The sequence below is a fragment of the Pseudochaenichthys georgianus genome, chromosome 22 (assembly GCF_902827115.2).
Source record: "Pseudochaenichthys georgianus chromosome 22, fPseGeo1.2, whole genome shotgun sequence".
Taxonomy (NCBI): Eukaryota; Metazoa; Chordata; class Actinopteri; order Perciformes; family Channichthyidae; genus Pseudochaenichthys; species Pseudochaenichthys georgianus.
The window spans coordinates 25,523,058-25,541,506 of NC_047524.1; the positions used below are offsets into that span (position 1 = coordinate 25,523,058).

Below are 18,449 nucleotides of genomic sequence, written 5' to 3' on the forward strand. Positions count from 1 at the left end.
CTCTTTATTTGTATGCTTTAGTTTAGTAGATATCTACAAACAAACAGTCGATATTTGTCTAAAACCATTTAGTGCTTCACATAATAAAATGGCTGTAGCCTGATATTATATGCTTTAGGAGCTGTAGGTGCATTTTGTACAGTGTGTAGGTGCGTGTGTGTGCGTAGAGTTCGGGGAGCATTTAATTTCTGTTGAGGGCACTTATCACCGCATTAAACAACTCATCTTAACATAACAACACCTACTGCCTTATATCATCTTTCACCGGGAATCAATTAACTGGATTACTAAATTACTTGGACTGTGCTTATATATATGGACAAAGCGTGTCGGACAGAAATCCCTGCATTTTGCCTCTCAACAACTAGATTGTTGGTTATTTAGATAGTCGCTGAACACTAATAAATAAGAGCATTACATTTCAGTAAACAAAACATTGGTCATAGTTCAGTTCAGAAACACAATGTAGCACCAAATCACAACTCTTTTCTTAAAATTCATCTCAACATTTGTTGTAATAACCTCCCAGTACACGCACACTAGGAATATTGTAACAGTGATCAGTTCCTTCAAAACAATTAATCTTCATATCAAACAGGATTTGTCAAGTTCAGTGCCTTGAACTGGTCACTGTTAGGTTCTCTTTCATAACAAATAAACCTTGCATCTTGAAAAAGAGTGAACAGAACACACAAGACAAGATAAAAACATTGGTATCCAAAGCAGGAAGGAAGAACAGAATACAAGGCAAAAACAAGGCTGGACAAGAATGGACAAGAACTGTTATCATTGTGCGACATTCAGAGGAACTACTGTGCGATTATTTGAAACTGTAGTTTTATTGATTAAAATCCAATTGTCAATAATTCTACAATGATGCGTTTGGGCTCGGCTTCTAGGCCAGCTCCTCTTCGCCTTCATCTTCAAACTCGCCCTCCTCCTCAGCGGTGGCATCCTGGTACTGCTGGTACTCAGACACCAGGTCGTTCATGTTGCTCTCAGCCTCTGTGAACTCCATCTCATCCATGCCCTCGCCGGTGTACCTGAAACAAGGAAATATTAATCACTGCATATAACTTTCAATCTTTCTTGACATTTATTTGGCCAAACCATTCATCTTGAAAAAAAATGTAAGGTGATCAATCCGTCAACCCTCTATCACTCACCAGTGGAGGAAGGCCTTGCGGCGGAACATGGCGGTGAACTGCTCTGAGATGCGCTTGAACAGCTCCTGGATGGCCGTGCTGTTGCCGATGAAGGTGGCGGCCATCTTGAGGCCACGGGGAGGAATGTCGCAGACGGCAGTCTTCACGTTGTTTGGGATCCACTCAACGAAATAGCTGCTGTTCTTGTTCTGCACATTCAACATCTGCTCGTCCACTTCCTTCATGGACATGCGGCCTCTGAAGATGGCGGCTACCGTGAGGTAGCGGCCGTGGCGCGGGTCGCAGGCTGCCATCATGTTCTTGGAGTCGAACATCTGCTGGGTGAGCTCAGGAACCGTCAACGCCCTGGGGCAAGACAGAGCATCCAATAAGATTTATTTCAAATGCATTTGTAAATGGGATGTTTTCAATGGTGTCAAAAATGTGTGATTGGTGTAATAAAAATGCTTGACAAACTGGTAAAAGCGCAATGCATGAAGTTTGTTCCAGTTTCTCTCTTTGTTTGCATTTTCACTGTGGCACAATTCAACAATAAAAATCAACGATGGAATTACGGAAGGAAACTGAGGCCAGACTTGTTTGCCTTAAAGGTCACCTATCATGCTATTTTCAGGCAATAGCATAGGTCTCAGATATATAAAAAACATGTCTATGATGTGTTTTGGTCAAAATACCAAACAGATCACCCATTCTAGCCATGCTTCATATCCCTCTATTTCTCTTCCAGTTCCAAAAGTGCTGATTCTGGGTATAAACAGGTCTCTCTTGAGAATGAGACCCTGTGTCTCAATGAGATTTTTACCTGTATAAATAAAGCCAAAAAAAAAGTTACCGCTTCTTTTCTTTTTAAACTGAAAAAAATAAAAATAAGAGGCTCATGCGGGACCTGGCAGATGCTGTCTAAAATGCTGCGGTGATGAAACACAAGGATTATTAGATCAAGGATTATTTCTGAAACAGTATGGAGCTCAAAGGCTTTCTCTCTTGCCGGTTATACACACACATGCTCTCCAGTACAGGTTAGCTCTGAGTGTTAGCGATGCTAATGTAAACAAAGACCATATTACGTCCAAGACAGTCGGGCATTGTTTCTGATAGCAACGTTTCTGATAGTGCTGTGGGTCCGCTGCCGATTTGACGTCATATCGGCAAAATAAAACCCTCTCTCTTTTCCTTGGTGAAATAAAATTGAGGGATTGACCAATCAGACAAGGCTCACGTCATGCCCCTGCCAACCTGTGCTGTGATTAGTCAGGGCCATGCCAAGGGAAGCCAGAGGCGGCTGGTTTCCCTTGCCTCACAATCCAATCAAATCGCATCAATTTAGTGTTGCAGTGACGCCTCCTAAAATCCGGAAGTAAGCTGCGCTCGGTTTCCCTCATGTTTCCCTCCACAAAAAAGCAATGGGATTTCTCCATAGGATTTTGGAAAATAGCTCGAAATAAGGTCAGTGGAAACCGAACCTGTTAGATAAATGCACGTGTTGTTCAGTCGGATAATATCCACATGTCTACCCTACTTTTCTAATCATAAATCTAATCGATAGAAGATAGATAGCGTCACTGCATCACTCTCACCGCTGTTAGAAAGTAGCAAGCAACTGAAGCAAGTGCAATTATGGAGGGTGGAGATTTGGAGTATTTAATCAAAAATAATTGTACTAAACTTCCGCTACAGCAGCAACAACAAATACAATCTGATGACAGGCCAATGCCCAAACTGGAGCTGTGTACAGCGAGGAACAAAGGAACAAATCGGACGTAAAACGTTAAAGGTCTCCTGATTTAGTTTGTGAATGAATGCTTATTAGAGTTTCGGCTGGAGAGTGCCTGCGGACCTGTCGGTTAGATAACAGGCGTGTGTAAGTCCTGCATCTGTATGATACAAATGTGTGTAAAATGATACCGGGTGCTGTAATCACTCATCTGGTTACATTATTACATTGACCACCACACCCCCCCGACCCCAAAGAAAGGACGTATTATTGGCTTCCCCTAAATTTTTCCCCACGCCACGCTACTGACCCACAGCACTATCAGAAACGTTGCTATCAGAAACCATGCATGACGTGTTTTGGACGTAATATGGTCTTTGTTTACATTAGCAAGCATCACTAACACTCAGAGCTAACCTGTACTGGAGAGAGTGTAAAAAAGCATTTGAGCTCCATACTGTTTCAGAAATAATCCTTGTTGTGGTTTGGAACATGATATGGCGTTTAATCACAGCAGCATTTAGCTGTATCTCATAGAATTCTTTTATTTTTCTTCAAGCTAAGGACCCAGAATCAGTGTTTCTCTAACGGGGCTGAAATAGAGGGATATGAGGGATGTCTAAAATGCATGATCTGTTTGGTATTTTGAGCAAAACACGTCATAGACATGTTTTTTATATATTTGTATATATCTGAGACCCATAATATATGCCTAAAAATAGCATAATAGGAGATCTTTAATTTAGTTATGGTCTCCAGATAAATTGCGATTCTAAATGTGTTTCGTTGACAGCCCTAGTTAATTTTGTTTCACACGTGACATTTGTTATTATAATGCTACTACTGTTTTTATGACTGGTTCTTATTATATTAACTAATGTTATTACATGGCTTAGTTCAGGGATGGGCAACTTTGATGGTGGTGGGGGCCACATCATTGATGTACTGGCCACCAGGGGGCCGCAGATTAACTTGGAACACACACACACACAAATTCCATGTGTTGTATGTAATTATTAACAAATATACTAAATCTGACATCTTCATTGACATTTTACAACCAAAGGGAACATCCCCAAAAAATGGGAACATCCTCTAATAAGCTCACTAAACAAATATCAGTTCACAGAAATGTTATTTCATTTTTACAAGTGGCATGTTTGTATTGAACAGGTTATTAAACAGTGGAATACAACTATTTTAAACTATTGGAAAGCACGGAAAATGTGTGTGTATTGAGATTAACCATTAGATGACATACACATGAAGTCATGAACACTAACCCAGACATTAGTTGTCTAACTTGAACCTAAAACACTTGTAGCCTGTCTCTGCATTCCCCTTATTCCACAATAAGGGGAATGTCAACACAGACACCTGTCAATCAATCAATCAATCAATCAATCAATCAATCAATCAATCAATCAATCAATCAAGGCACGGGCCGAGGAGGTGGAGTTGCAGCAATCTTTGACTCAAGTTTACTTATCAATACTAAACCAACATTTAATTATACCTCCTTTGAAAGCCTCGTTTTTAGTCTTACGCATCCGACCTGTAAAACTTTGCAGCCAATCTTATTTGTTACAGTGTATCGATGATAAAAATAGCCTTACTGTTGCATTTAACTCTATATTAGATTCTGTTGGTTTCTGTCAGAGTGTAAATAAACCAACCCACTGCTATAATCACACTCTCGACCTTGTTCTGATTTATGGTATTGAAATTGAGCAACTATTAGTCGAACCGCATAATCCTGCTTTATCCGACCATTTCTTAGTAACTTTTGAAGTACAATTACTACAAAGCATTAGTCAAAAGCTCTTGCAGCAGAAACCTATCTGTTAGTGCTATAGCCACATTTAAGGAAGAGATTCCACCAATACTTAACTCGATAGCATGTCTGCATGTAGGGGAGGAAACTTATACAAAATGTACACCACCCCAAATTTATCATGTTGTTGATAGTGCTATAGATGCGCTGCGAATAAAATTAGACTCTGTTGCTCCTTTGAAAAAGAAGAAAATAAAAACAACATAGATTAGCTCCATGGCATAATGCCGAAACCCGCAAAATAAAGCAAAAGTCTAGACAACTTGAAAGGATAGGGCGTTCCACTAAACTTGAAGAATCTCGTTTAATTTGGCATATTACTCTCAATGAATATAAGAAAGCACTGCGTAAAGCGAGAGCAGCCTACTACTCTTCATTAATAGATGAGAATAAGAATAATGCAAGATTTTTTTTCAGCACTGTAGCCAGGCTGACAGAGAGCCACAGCTCGATTGAGCCTTCTATTCCCATAGCACTCAGTAGTAATGATTTTATGTGCTTTTTTAACGATACAATTGTTACTCTTAGAAACAAAATTAATGACCTCTTGCCTTTGACCAGTATAGTGTTATCAACAGCTCCCGGAAACGTAAGTTCTAATATTACACTAGATAGTAAACGAGAATGCTTTTCAGCCATAAACCTTGAACAATTACATTCAATGATTCTCTCTTCTAAACCATCAACGTGCATGTTAGACCCAATTCCAACTAAGCTGTTGAAGGAAGTTTTTCCATTAATTAGCACTTCTTTATTAAATATTATGAATGTCTTTATTATCAGGCTATGTTCCACAATCATTCAAAGTAGCAGTGATAAAACCGCTTCTTAAAAAGCACAACCTCGATCCAGAGGTTTTAGCCAACTATAGACCTATTTCTAATCTTCCGTTCCTCTCAAAGATTCTTGAGAAAGCGGTCGCAAAACAGTTGTGTAATTACTTAAAAAACAATGATTTATTTGAAGATTTTCAGTCTGGCTTTAGAACACATCATAGCACAGAGACAGCTCTGGTTAAAGTCACAAATGACATTCTAATAGCCTCAGACAAGGGACTTGTCTCTATTCTTGTTTTGCTCGATCTCAGTGCTGCATTTGATACTATCGACCATGATATCCTATTGCAAAGACTAGAGCACTTAGTTGGCATACAGGGAACTGCTTTAGGCTGGTTTAGGTCCTATCTATCTGAACGCTCTCAGTTTGTACGTGTTAACGATGAATCTTCCACGCAAACCAAAGTTAGCCATGGAGTGCCACAGGGCTCAGTGCTCGGACCTATTTTGTTCACAATATATATGCTTCCGTTAGGCACTATTATAAGGAATCATTCTGTACACTTTCATTGTTATGCGGATGATACTCAACTAAATCAAGCCTGATGAAATTAATCATCTAAATAAAATGTAAGACTGCCTTAAGGACTTAAAAACGTGGATGACCTTAAACTTTTTGATGTTAAACACGACCAAAACTGAAGTTATTGTACTTGTCCCGAAGAATCTACGAAACAAATTATCTAAAGATATACTAACTATGGATGGCATTAATTTGGCCTCCAGTGAGACTGTAAGGAATCTTGGTGTTATATTTGATCAGGATTTATCCTTTAACGCCCACATAAAATCAATTTCAAGGACCGCCTACTTCCATCTACGTAACATTGCAAAAATCAGGCATATCTTGCCTCAAAACGATGCAGAAAAACTAGTCCATGCATTTGTTACTTCTAGGCTGGATTATTGTAACTCTTTATTATCAGGGAGTACCAAGAAGTCAGTCAAGTCGCTTCAGCTGATTCAAAATGCTGCGGCTCGTGTACTAACCAGAGTTAGGAAAAGGGACCACATTACTCCTGTTCTGGCTGCCTTACACTGGCTCCCTATAGAACACAGGATAGAATTTAAAATTCTTCTTCTCGCCCACAAAGCCCTTAATGGGCAGGCGCCATCTTACCTTAAATAACTCATTATACCCTACTGTCCTGTCATTATACCCTACTGAACAACCAACAACCCTGCATTCCAAGAATGCAGGGTTGTTGGTTGTTCCTAGAATCTCTAAAAGTACAATGGGAGCCAGAGCCTTTTCTTATCAAGCTCCACATTTGTGGAATCAGCTTCCAGTTTGTGTTCGGGCGGCAGACACCCTATCCGTTTTTAAGAGTGCGCTTAAGACCTTCCTTTTTGATAAAGCTTATAGTTAGGGCTGATTAGATTCAGCCCCTAGTTTTGCTGATATAGGCTTAGTTTGTCGGGGGACATCTTACTTCTTCCTTCTCTCTGTCTATACCTGTGTACTCTCATGTTCCGATTAACCCAGCTTCCCCACATTTCTTTCTTTTTGGTGTCTATATACACCGGGATCCGGAGTCATGGATGATCCTGCGGTCCTGTGTCCTGGATCGCGATTGCTGGATCTTGAGTCGTGGCTGTGGTCCTGGATCATCGGTCCTGGATGGATATCCTCGTGGATTCATCTTCCTATTATACACACATGCATTTCCAAACATTTGGACTACCTATGTTGCAAATGTATTATCTTTTCAATTTACACACGGCATCTATTGCACGTCTGTCCGTCCTGGGAGAGGGATCCCTCCTCTGTTGCTCTCCCTGAGGTTTCTCCCATTTTCCCCTTTAAACTGGGTTTTCTTCGGAAGTTTTTCCTTGTACGATGTGAGGGTCTAAGGACAGAGGGTGTCGTATTGTCATACTCAGTGTGAGAAAAAGTTTTTAGAGAGTACTTGTCCATGGACAAGTGAGTTTGGCAATGTACTTGTCCGAATACATTTTTCACTTGTCCAGAATGGACAACAATTGGGGCCACTGGAATCTTCTTCTTCGCCATCGTATTTTACATTTTCCCACGGTTTTAGGACACCGCTAACGTAAGTGAGCGGTGAGCTTTTACTGCATCACACATAGGGTTGGGTATCGTTTGGATTTGAACGATTCCGGTTATTTTCGGTTCTCGATTCCGGTTCTTTGAGAGGGTAAAAATAAGTCCCATGACAAACTGGGAAAAAATATATTTATGAAAACATTAAGTCAAATCTGTAATCCTATTTACAAATCACTTCATACTGGTGAATTTCTTACGGTTATTGAATACAATTATATAAAAATGATCTCTGCATTGTTTAGTTAGTTCTAAGTGGTGCAGTTTGAGAATGTACAATTGGCCCTGTGTCCTCTGATGTTACACTGCAACCTGCCTGTCCATGTCCAACACATAGGACATAACCTAATAATAATAATAATACATTATATTTATAGCCTATAGGCCTAGCGCTTTTCTACAACTCAAAGACATGTCCTGCAATACACCTGCTGCAGCTGCCCAGCTGCTCACTGTTTGTAAAAGTAAATAAATAGTATTTTAATTTCAATAATGTAGCTACTTTCTATACCCTGCTTCATAAACAATACTGACATCCCTGTGCTCCTCCGAGTCTGGGGGTCCGGGGATGTGAGGACAGAGCGAGGACACAGACAGGGAGGCTGCTTCACTTCATAAAAGAAATTGCGGTCAATATTAACAACATAGGAGTTAAAACGCTTAATAACCTTCACTACGTGTTAGAGAAAGAACATAGAAAGTTTGACAAAGATGAGGCAGTTAAACGGGCAGCGGATCCGCTGTGTGTAGAGAGAGAGAGAGACGCTGAGCTGCACCGTGCAGCGATCAGCTGATACGGAGCATATGAGAGAGCTGCAGTCCGCGGGGCTCGGCCTCGCCTCCTGTCCTCACAACTCTTATTAATCCCGGGACCGGACAATTGTTATTTGTTCCTACTCGGAACCAAGTTTTGCTTCCCAACCCTGCCACTGTGCTACACTTCCCGCCCCGTTCCGCCCCGCCCCCGTCTAACTGTACAGAAAGCGGCGAGATACATTTACTTAGGAATCGACAAGCAGAACCGAAACTAACATTTCTAAACGAACAATGGCGGACACGGACAATTTGCGAAGGAGTTCTGCCTTTTGTAAACTGAATTTATCAATAATTTGTCAATAAATCGGGGCGAAAAACGTCACTTGTCCGCCGGACAAGTCAATTGAAAGATCTACTTGTCCGATATTGTAAATAACACGTCCCGGACGGTGGGACGTGTACTTTTTCGCACAATGCATACTGATATTCTGTACACACTGTGAAGACCACCGAGACAAATGTAACATTTGTGATATTGGGCTATATAAATAAACATTGATTGAGACACCTGTCAGCCCGCACTCTGCTGTTCCTCAGCACCACTCCCCCTCCCTCGCGCTGAAATTATGAATGAAAAGCATAGTAATCATAGATAACACGGCAGGGTCCCTGACAGTTTGTTTTCATCTGATTTCAAATAAACAAAGTCTTGGTTTTAAGAATATTAAACTTGTTTCGCCAAATTCAGATGATAAAAACAACTTTTAAGCTTGTAAAGGCATAATTACAAGAGGAAACTTAACGTCACAGCAGGCATAACAACAGCCGGTGTTTCTTGTGAGGGTTTCCCGGGGAAACAATACACACAAATGCGTCAGATTATTTTGCAGTATTTGAAATCATCTACGCAGCTCGCGACGTAACTAGGAGTCTAGTGGACGGTATCAGTACTACAAGAAAAAAAAAATGTTTACATTTTTTTTTATTAATTACGTTGTTTATAAATTAATCTGAGGGCCGCAAAAAGAGGAGGTGGGGGCCGCCATTTGACCATCCCTGGCTTAGTTGAATACTCGATTCTCAATTCAGAACACCTGACACGTTGTTAATCCAGTACAGACACACCGCTGTCAAGGATTTATTGACCGTTGTTAAGGACGCTCACATCTGCAGAAAGAAGTCCGGTCGATTTAACTGTATACAGTTTGGCTCAAACTGGGACAAGAAAACAGCGGAGAAGTAACGGGGCAGAAACCCTCCTTTTTACGCAACGGTCCAGACATAGACATCAAACGGTAAAACATATTCAGTTGCCAGTCACGGAGCGTCCACACTACAGCTCCAAAAATAGCTTGGAGCTGGGCGTGTCTGGAGCTTGGGGATTTTATTCAAGCAACACGGCCAACAACCAATCACATGAATCTCCCGCCCCCGACATACAAAGCAAAAACCCCCGGGGATTTTATGGGAGCAATATATATATAAACTCCCCAAACAGGCGATAACCTACCAGTTTCCCCCACTGTCTCTGCCACCTCCCTCCATGCCTGGTTCCTCCGGTTTGTATCCCGGTAGGTGAAGAGGGTCTGGTCATACAAAACCGGGTGATTCGCTACGGCGATAGTTAGTTTCTCCTCCGACTTTTTTTGAAATATAGAAATGAACGGCGGGATATCTCTCCCAGCTTAGACGCGGTTTGATTGGCTAGCGCTTCAGCTGTCAGATTTTGGGAAACGGGATTTGATTGGCTGGCGCTAGCTACTCCGGCGTCCCAGGCGACCAGAAGTTGAACATTGTTCAACTTCTGGTCGCCTGGGACGCCTGAGACGCCTCGCTCTGCTACCCACAATTCAGTTCGGCGAAAAAGCGCGGCTACGTGACGTCACCCCATTGAAAGTGAATGGGCAGCTTGGAGCAGCTTGGAGCTTTCGACGCTGTAGTGTAGACGGGCCGTTACTTTGGCATTAGGGCAGGGATATCTAGATACTTTCCAAGGTTTGACATAATGAATTGTGCTACTTTTAAAGCAAGCAACGATGTTTTCAAATCTGTAATCAAAAAGGTCCGCAAAAACGCTATCGAAGCAGTTCCTGCCGTTGCTACGTAGTTCAAACAGTAACAACGGACTATTTTTCTTAGCGGATGCATGTCATTTTAAATCAATAATAGCCTACTATAGCATTTCAATTAATATTGACCGCTTCGTATCGGGCTCCTGACAAGCCTGTCGGGTGTTCTTTTCCCCATAATGACCGCCTCGCTGCACATTATCCCTTACTTATTACAGTCCGCTCGTTCACTTACTTTTATAATTCTGGTATTTTTCTACAATGGTTGTGTACATATTTGATTTTTTTAAGCTGGAGCTTGCTTCTTTATTTTATACTAGGCATTTAATTTGTTGCCTTTCATTTGCACTATCCCTTTGCTGTTGTAAAAGCCCCCCGCAGCGGGACCAATGAAGGATATATGATTATTACAGCTATTCAATATTTTGGTTGATATTTACTACAGCAAGAGCACCCTTGCAAAATGTTATTGTAACTCTGTATAATGACAGTAAAAATACAGCTTTAGGGTCTGACAATCTCTCTACCTGTACTGCTGGCTGCCTCGGCTGGTCAGGGGGGCGAAGCCGGGCATGAAGAAGTGCAGTCTGGGGAAGGGCACCATGTTGACGGCCAGTTTCCTCAGATCAGCATTGAGCTGGCCGGGGAAGCGCAGACATGTGGTCACCCCGCTCATGGTGGCTGAGACGAGGTGGTTGAGGTCTCCATAGGTGGGCGTGGTGAGCTTCAGTGTGCGAAAGCAGATGTCATACAGCGCCTCATTATCAATGCAGAAGGTCTCATCTGTGTTCTCCACCAGCTGGTGGACGGAGAGGGTGGCGTTGTACGGCTCCACCACTGTGTCTGAAACCTGAGGTCGGGGGAGGGAGAAGGAGTTGCATTAAAGCAGAAGTAAGATGAGGTAAATAGTTAATGTTGGAGTATTTTGGTGTATTACATGCACCTTAGGCGAAGGCACCACGCTGAAAGTGGTCATGATGCGGTCTGGATACTCCTCTCGGATTTTGCTGATGAGCAGCGTGCCCATGCCCGAGCCGGTTCCTCCACCCAGGGAGTGTGTGAGCTGGAAGCCCTGCAGGCAGTCGCAGCTCTCCGCCTCCTTCCTCACTACATCCAGGACCGAGTCCACCAGCTCGGCTCCCTCAGTGTAGTGACCCTTAGCCCAGTTATTACCAGCTCCACTCTGGCCTGTGTCACATGCAAACACACAACGCTATCAAAGCTGTGGTATCAACACATCCTGGGTCTACATTATAAAAGGAAGTCATTATACTTTTGCAGGTACTAATTTAAAGACTTATGAGTGAAACTAGATCAGGGCTGCATAATATACAGAACATATACGCTATGATAGCTATATATATATATATATATATATATATATGCATATATATATTAATCATATATATATATAATATATATATTAATCATATATATAATATATATATATATTAATCATTAATCAAGATAAGTATAAACACATTAAAGCATACTGCTATACATAGATATACTGCTAAAACACAAGAAAAATGCTTGTTGAGTTAAAAACATTATGTGATTTTTTGTTATGTAATTTTTTTTTTTGTTGCAATTAAAAAGAATGATAGTTACATTTAAAATGGGGGTTTTCTATTGTTAATCTCTGTGAACTCTTTTTCAATTAAATTGTTCAATTATCATTAATCACAGTATGGCAACTTCATCAACCCAGGATAAAACACAAGAAATGTTCATAATCTCACCAAAGACAAAGTTGTCTGGTCTAAAGATCTGGCCAAAGGGACCGGACCTCACTGAGTCCATGGTGCCAGGCTCCAAGTCCACCAGCACTGCCCGGGGGACATACTTTCCACCTGGTGATCCAAACACAAGACAATTAATTTTTCTAAATTAAGTGTTTTTTTCCCCAAAGCATTGTATTATTAGCTACACCCCGTTTGTCTTTCTTCCTCTTTTAAATTAAGTTTAATAACATATTTTGCCTTTTGACTAATGACCAAACACAGCAAAAAGCATATTGTTAACTGAATTAATTTTTACAATTGTTTTTGTGTAATTGATTACATTAAAAGCTTATCGTTTCCTGAAAATATAGGTCTAATTGATTAAGTTAAGTACAATTCTAAATAAACAAAGCTGATTGCTAATATATCTCCACAGAATATTATAAGAAGTTAAAGCGATTTTGTTATTTGGGACAGTATTATTATCTGGAGGTTTTGTTGACTTTTGCCGTATCCTGGAAACTGCGACAGTTAAGAAAGGAGAGCCGAGCAGCGCCCCATTGTAGTTCCAGACGCTTCCAGCGGAGGGATCCGCCGCTAGGTGGCTCCGTTAGGCCGATTAACAATCCTTCCGCGTTGTATAGAGTTACCTTAGTTACATCTTTATTTAACTAGATTACCCAAATGTAGCTCGCAGCCAAAGAGAAGCTAACCTGAAGCCTCGTTGAAATACACGTTAATTCGCTCCAACTGCAGGTCGCTGTCCCCATGGTATGTCCCGGACGGGTCGATGCCATGTTCATCGCTAATCACTTCCCAAAACTAGAAAAGAATTGAACACAACGGTCAAAATACCTGATAACTAGCATGACTTAGCTTAACGAGTAGGTAGCTATCATTATAATTGTTGTTAACTGGGCTAATCAGCCCACCCTTAATGTAAACATCCACGCACTTTATGAATGATTTAAGAATTCATTTTTAAATATAAACTACTCTTACTTTAGCTCCAATTTGGTTTCCACATTGGCCTGCCTGTAGGTGCACGATTTCCCTCATGTTGGTTGAATTAAAAACGTTCAAACGCCTGAAAAAGACAAAGTTGTTACTCTGTAGTGATCCAGCTACGAACTAACTGGAGAGGATGGGTGTGTATCAATCTACTGTTGGCCGATTAACGCGATAGGTCCAAATTCATGTCACTCAAAGCTCAGCAGTCATCTTATTGGTCGAAAAACTTGGTTTAGAGTTTTGACTGGTAAGGGGGCTAGGTTGTCTTGGTAACACAACACAACAGCGTTTCAGGAGAGATACTTTGCATGTATAATTCTTAATTTAGTAGTTTGAATGAAAAAACAACCTATCTTACATTTTAGTATTCATTTTCTTCTCTATTACACAAGCCTTCCTGCTGCTCAAATAAAGAATATATAAGAGTCTACATTGAGGCAACACAAAGACCCATGAAAATATGAATATTAAACAATTCCTTTATATACACCTTAACAATTTGTATCTATGACAATATCATAATTGTTTTGTGTTTATTAGGTGACTAGTAGGCTACACTTCAGAGGTAGTACGGTAGGCCGACATATCACCCAGAAATAAACAAAACCGGAGGATTAACAGCTCAGTGTGCAATGCTGCTATGTAGGAGACATTGTGGAGTCTTCTGCATGTCTGTACACAGGGCAGAGGCCCATTGTCTCAAAATCAGCAGCATTAGTTGGCTATTCTACTAATCCCTCACGCTAGGTCAGTATGGAGGAAGGGGTATTAATCTATTTAGTCACCACAAGCGGGTGAAAGAGGGCCTAATAACATCTTATCTGATGCACAAGGTTTCATTTGGCCAGTAATGTAAGCTTGTATACATGTAATTTGTGTACTAGATTTACACTGGCTGAAATATAAGAAACGAGTTTTCAGACAAAAGACGCCCTCTGTCTTCAAGGTTGTTTTTTGGATAAGACAAGAGGCTAAACGAAAAGGAATTAATGTATGGGTCAAAAGTATAAGCTTGTTTCTTTGTTTTAGACAAAATACTAGATGACCTACTTTGGAGGCTCAAGCATGTGACAATGTGTGTACTTTAATTTGATACCGTTTAAAAAGGTGCTAAAAAAAAAAGAGGTGATTTCATCTTTTTTTATTTATTACAAGTATTGAAAGTACTTAGTAAATGAGTCTTCGATCTGAATCTTTAATGTTGTTCAAAATCATAATTTTTGAGATAGTTACGGAGTACCCTTTTGTCACTCTTATTGGCTTCAATTCAAGCTAACAAATTAGACTACTTCATAAGTTCAGTAAATAAAACATTGGTCATAATTCAGTTGAGCCAAAAGTAACAACACCATTTGGAACCAAATAATACATCTTTATTAAAATCACATTTGATCCCAATTTACCACTACAAGCACATCAGGAATATTATAACAGAGACAAGTTCCTGACACTATTTGTAGCTTTTAGTGTAAACCATGATTTTTTTTGGCAAAAGAATAACACTGCACATCAGACAGTAATTGTCACATTCAGTGATTAGTCCCCTGGTCTGGTCACTGTTACATTATCACAAATGAATACAGCAGCAGAATGAGAAAAATAAAGCACGTTTTGAACATTAAGCCATGTAAACATGTCACAGAAGAGGCACAAAATGCAAATCGGTCCCTGGAACTAAGCATAATATGACCACTTTAATTAACTGTTGCATTGGGAGAGAAAAAGGTTGTTGTGGGCATCTAGGCTCCATCTTCATATTCACCCTCCTCTTCAAACTCGCCCTCCTCCTCAGCGGTGGCGTCCTGGTACTGCTGGTACTCAGACACCAGGTCGTTCATGTTGCTCTCAGCCTCTGTGAACTCCATCTCATCCATGCCCTCGCCGGTGTACCTAAAACAAGGAAATATTACTCACTGCATACAACTATCAATATTTATGTAGAAAATGTAAGATTCCGATTTATGTTTTTGTATTAGGAGAGATTTGTGGTTATGAAATGACATTGATGCATACAATTGTTAGTCATAATAATTGCAAATTGTTATTTTTTCCAAATCGGGCAGCCCTTATTTTTTTTTAACGTTCGAACAATTAATCTAGTAACATTTTGGCAGAATAATCAATTAAATTGAGTTTTACCACAGTATCATTTGTGTATACATATAAAAAGGTCCAGCACAGGTAGAGTAACTTCTCCCGGTCCCATCATTATTATTATTTCACTCACCAGTGGAGGAAGGCCTTGCGGCGGAACATGGCGGTGAACTGCTCTGAGATGCGCTTGAACAGCTCCTGGATGGCCGTGCTGTTGCCGATGAAGGTGGCGGCCATCTTGAGGCCACGGGGAGGAATGTCGCAGACGGCAGTCTTCACATTGTTTGGGATCCACTCCACGAAGTAGCTGCTGTTTTTGTTCTGTGCATTCAACATCTGCTCGTCCACTTCCTTCATGGACATGCGGCCTCTGAAAATGGCGGCGACCGTGAGGTAGCGGCCGTGGCGCGGGTCACAGGCTGCCATCATGTTCTTGGAGTCGAACATCTGCTGGGTGAGCTCAGGAACAGTCAACGACCTGCAGGAAGAACGACCATCAAATATATTTTAAATGCATCAACAATTAACATATGGATTAGCATGAATTAAAAATAATCTGTAATAAATGAACAGTTTAAATAGTACTATAAGCATCTCAAAATGTCATTTTACCCCGAGTACAAAGAGAAAACAATTCCTTCTATTCTATTCAAACTTGAGGATCCGACAGTCTCTCTACCTGTACTGCTGGCCGCCTCGGCTGGTCAGGGGGGCGAAGCCCGGAATGAAGAAGTGCAGCCTGGGGAAGGGCACCATGTTGACAGCCAGCTTCCTCAGATCAGCATTGAGCTGGCCGGGGAAGCGCAGACATGTGGTCACCCCGCTCATGGTGGCTGAGACGAGGTGGTTGAGGTCTCCATAGGTGGGCGTGGTGAGCTTCAGTGTGCGGAAGCAGATGTCATACAGCGCCTCATTATCAATGCAGAAGGTCTCATCTGTGTTCTCCACCAGCTGGTGGACGGAGAGGGTGGCGTTGTACGGCTCCACCACTGTGTCTGACACCTGAGGTCGGGGGAGGGAGAAGGAGTTGCATTAAAGCAGAAGTAAGATGAGAAAAATAGTTAATGTATTTTGGTGTATTATAAGCACCTTAGGCGAAGGCACCACGCTGAAAGTGTTCATGATGCGGTCTGGATACTCCTCTCGGATTTTGCTGATGAGCAGCGTGCCCATGCCCGAGCCGGTTCCTCCACCCAGGGAGTGTGTGAGCTGGAAGCCCTGCAGGCAGTCGCAGCCCTCCGCCTCCTTCCTCACCACATCCAGGACCGAGTCCACCAGCTCGGCTCCCTCAGTGTAGTGACCCTTAGCCCAGTTATTACCAGCTCCGCTCTGGCCTGTGTCACATGCAAACACACAACTCTATAACATGTGGCAAGCCGTCCTGGATCTATTAGAATAATGACTGAATTATACTTGCAAATACATTTAAATGTCAATGAGCAGTGCATACAAAAGGCACTAACACAAGAAAGGAATGATAGTTCTACCGATACTGTCAACTTACTCAACAAAAACCCTATGTAACAGAAGTGGGCAACTTTATCAACCCAAGTTAAAACAAGAATTGTTTTACATCCTTACCAAAGACAAAGTTGTCTGGTCTAAAGATCTGGCCAAAGGGACCGGACCTCACTGAGTCCATGGTGCCGGGCTCCAAGTCCACCAGCACTGCGCGGGGGACATACTTTCCGCCTGGTGATCCAAACACAAAGAGCTTTATTATCTGAAGCCATTTACACACATTGCTGAAATAATTCCTCAAGAAAAGACCTTCTCGCTTTCCTACCCTTTTTCGTGTAGTTGAATTAAATACTGTGTGTTTTGAAGTATGACCAAACACAGCAAAAAAGCATTTTGAAAAAATATATGTATGCATGACGTGATAATCGAGTCCGGTGTTTAACAGCACACGGTCACACCTTATAACAGCGTATCGTTTCATGAAAATGAAATTAATATGTAAAAAAAGAAACAAGGTTATTCACTTAATTATGCCGACAAGATTTTTCAATAAGTGAAAACCTAGTATTTGTTTGAGACCGTATAATTATTTTTTGACTTTTCTGCTGCGATTGCAACTAGGAAGTGACATGGCACATTGTAGTTCCCTGCGGCTACCAGCGGAGGGATCCGCCGCTAGGTGGCTCCGGCAGGCCGATTAACAATCCTTCCGCATAGAGGAGTGGCGCAGAGTTGAGAATTTGGCAAGGCAAAGCAAAGCTAACCTGAAGCCTCGTTGTAATACACGTTGATGCGATCCAGCTGCAGGTCGCTGTCCCCATGGTATGACCCGGTTGGGTCGATGCCATGCTCGTCGCTAATGACTTCCCAAAACTAGAAGAGAATAAAACAACAACGGTCAAATCATCTGATAACTGTATGACTTATCTTAACGAGTAGGTAGCTATCATTAGCATTGTTGCTAAGTGCTAACCGGCCCGCCCAAACTAAATTACACATCCACGCACTTTATAAAGGAGGAAATAATTTACTGTTTAATCTGAGCTTTTACCTTGGATCCAATTTGGTTTCCACACTGGCCAGCCTGAAGGTGCACGATTTCCCTCATTTTGGTGAACAAAGACCGAAAAAGGCTAAGTTGTTGGACTGCAGTGATTCAGCTGCGAACGAAGCGGAGAATAAGGTGTGACAGGAACAGCGTTCTTTTTCTTCTGCTTCTGCTTCGTCTTTTCACGGTTTTTATGGCGGGTGATCAGCGTTAAAGGCGCATTACCGCCACCTACTGTATTGGAGTGTGGAACATAATGCTCTACTTCCTATAACAATAAGAAAAACACATTTAACAATAAAAAAAGATATATACATATTTCTTAACTCTATTTGTCTTCAATAATATAAATGTCTCCCTGACCCAATGTTGCCACAGGTGTCGTTTTGAAAGAACCACAGCAAAGTATCAAAGCTATTACTACATCCAGCGGAGCAGCGTTTCTGCAGACACACCCTTTGTATGTACAGTAATCAATCAATGTAATCTCAATGAAAACCCAACCCCACACGATTTGTATTGTATCATTGTAAAAAAAGGTCATAGGTACGTGCATAGATCATGTGGGCCACAACATCTATGCACGTACCTATGACCTTTTTCTACAATGATACAATACAAATCTTGTGGTTTTTTATGTGTATATTAAGCATAGGTATTAAGCCAATCAT

The 18,449-nt window shown here is 41.3% G+C and overlaps 2 protein-coding genes across 2 annotated transcripts; both read right to left on the bottom strand.

Annotated features, from left to right (window-relative positions):
* Window positions 1–820: 820 nt before the first annotated feature.
* Window positions 821–13,304, bottom strand: LOC117467328 (tubulin beta-4B chain-like). Its single transcript, XM_034110893.2, has 7 exons — window positions 13,167–13,304; window positions 12,878–12,986; window positions 12,183–12,293; window positions 11,384–11,628; window positions 10,968–11,290; window positions 1,167–1,511; window positions 821–1,043 (listed from the first exon to the last, which is right to left on the bottom strand). The coding sequence occupies exons 1-7, from the start codon at window positions 13,221–13,223 to the stop codon at window positions 896–898; spliced, it is 1,338 nt and encodes a 445-aa protein (XP_033966784.1). The 5' UTR covers window positions 13,224–13,304; the 3' UTR covers window positions 821–895.
* A 997-nt stretch (window positions 13,305–14,301) lies between these two features.
* LOC117467898 (tubulin beta-1 chain) lies at window positions 14,302–17,950 on the bottom strand. The gene is made up of 7 exons (XM_034111812.2): window positions 17,782–17,950; window positions 17,495–17,603; window positions 16,851–16,961; window positions 16,359–16,603; window positions 15,949–16,271; window positions 15,403–15,747; window positions 14,302–15,065 (listed from the first exon to the last, which is right to left on the bottom strand). The coding sequence occupies exons 1-7, from the start codon at window positions 17,836–17,838 to the stop codon at window positions 14,915–14,917; spliced, it is 1,341 nt and encodes a 446-aa protein (XP_033967703.1). The 5' UTR covers window positions 17,839–17,950; the 3' UTR covers window positions 14,302–14,914.
* Between the last annotated feature and the right edge of the window lie 499 nt (window positions 17,951–18,449).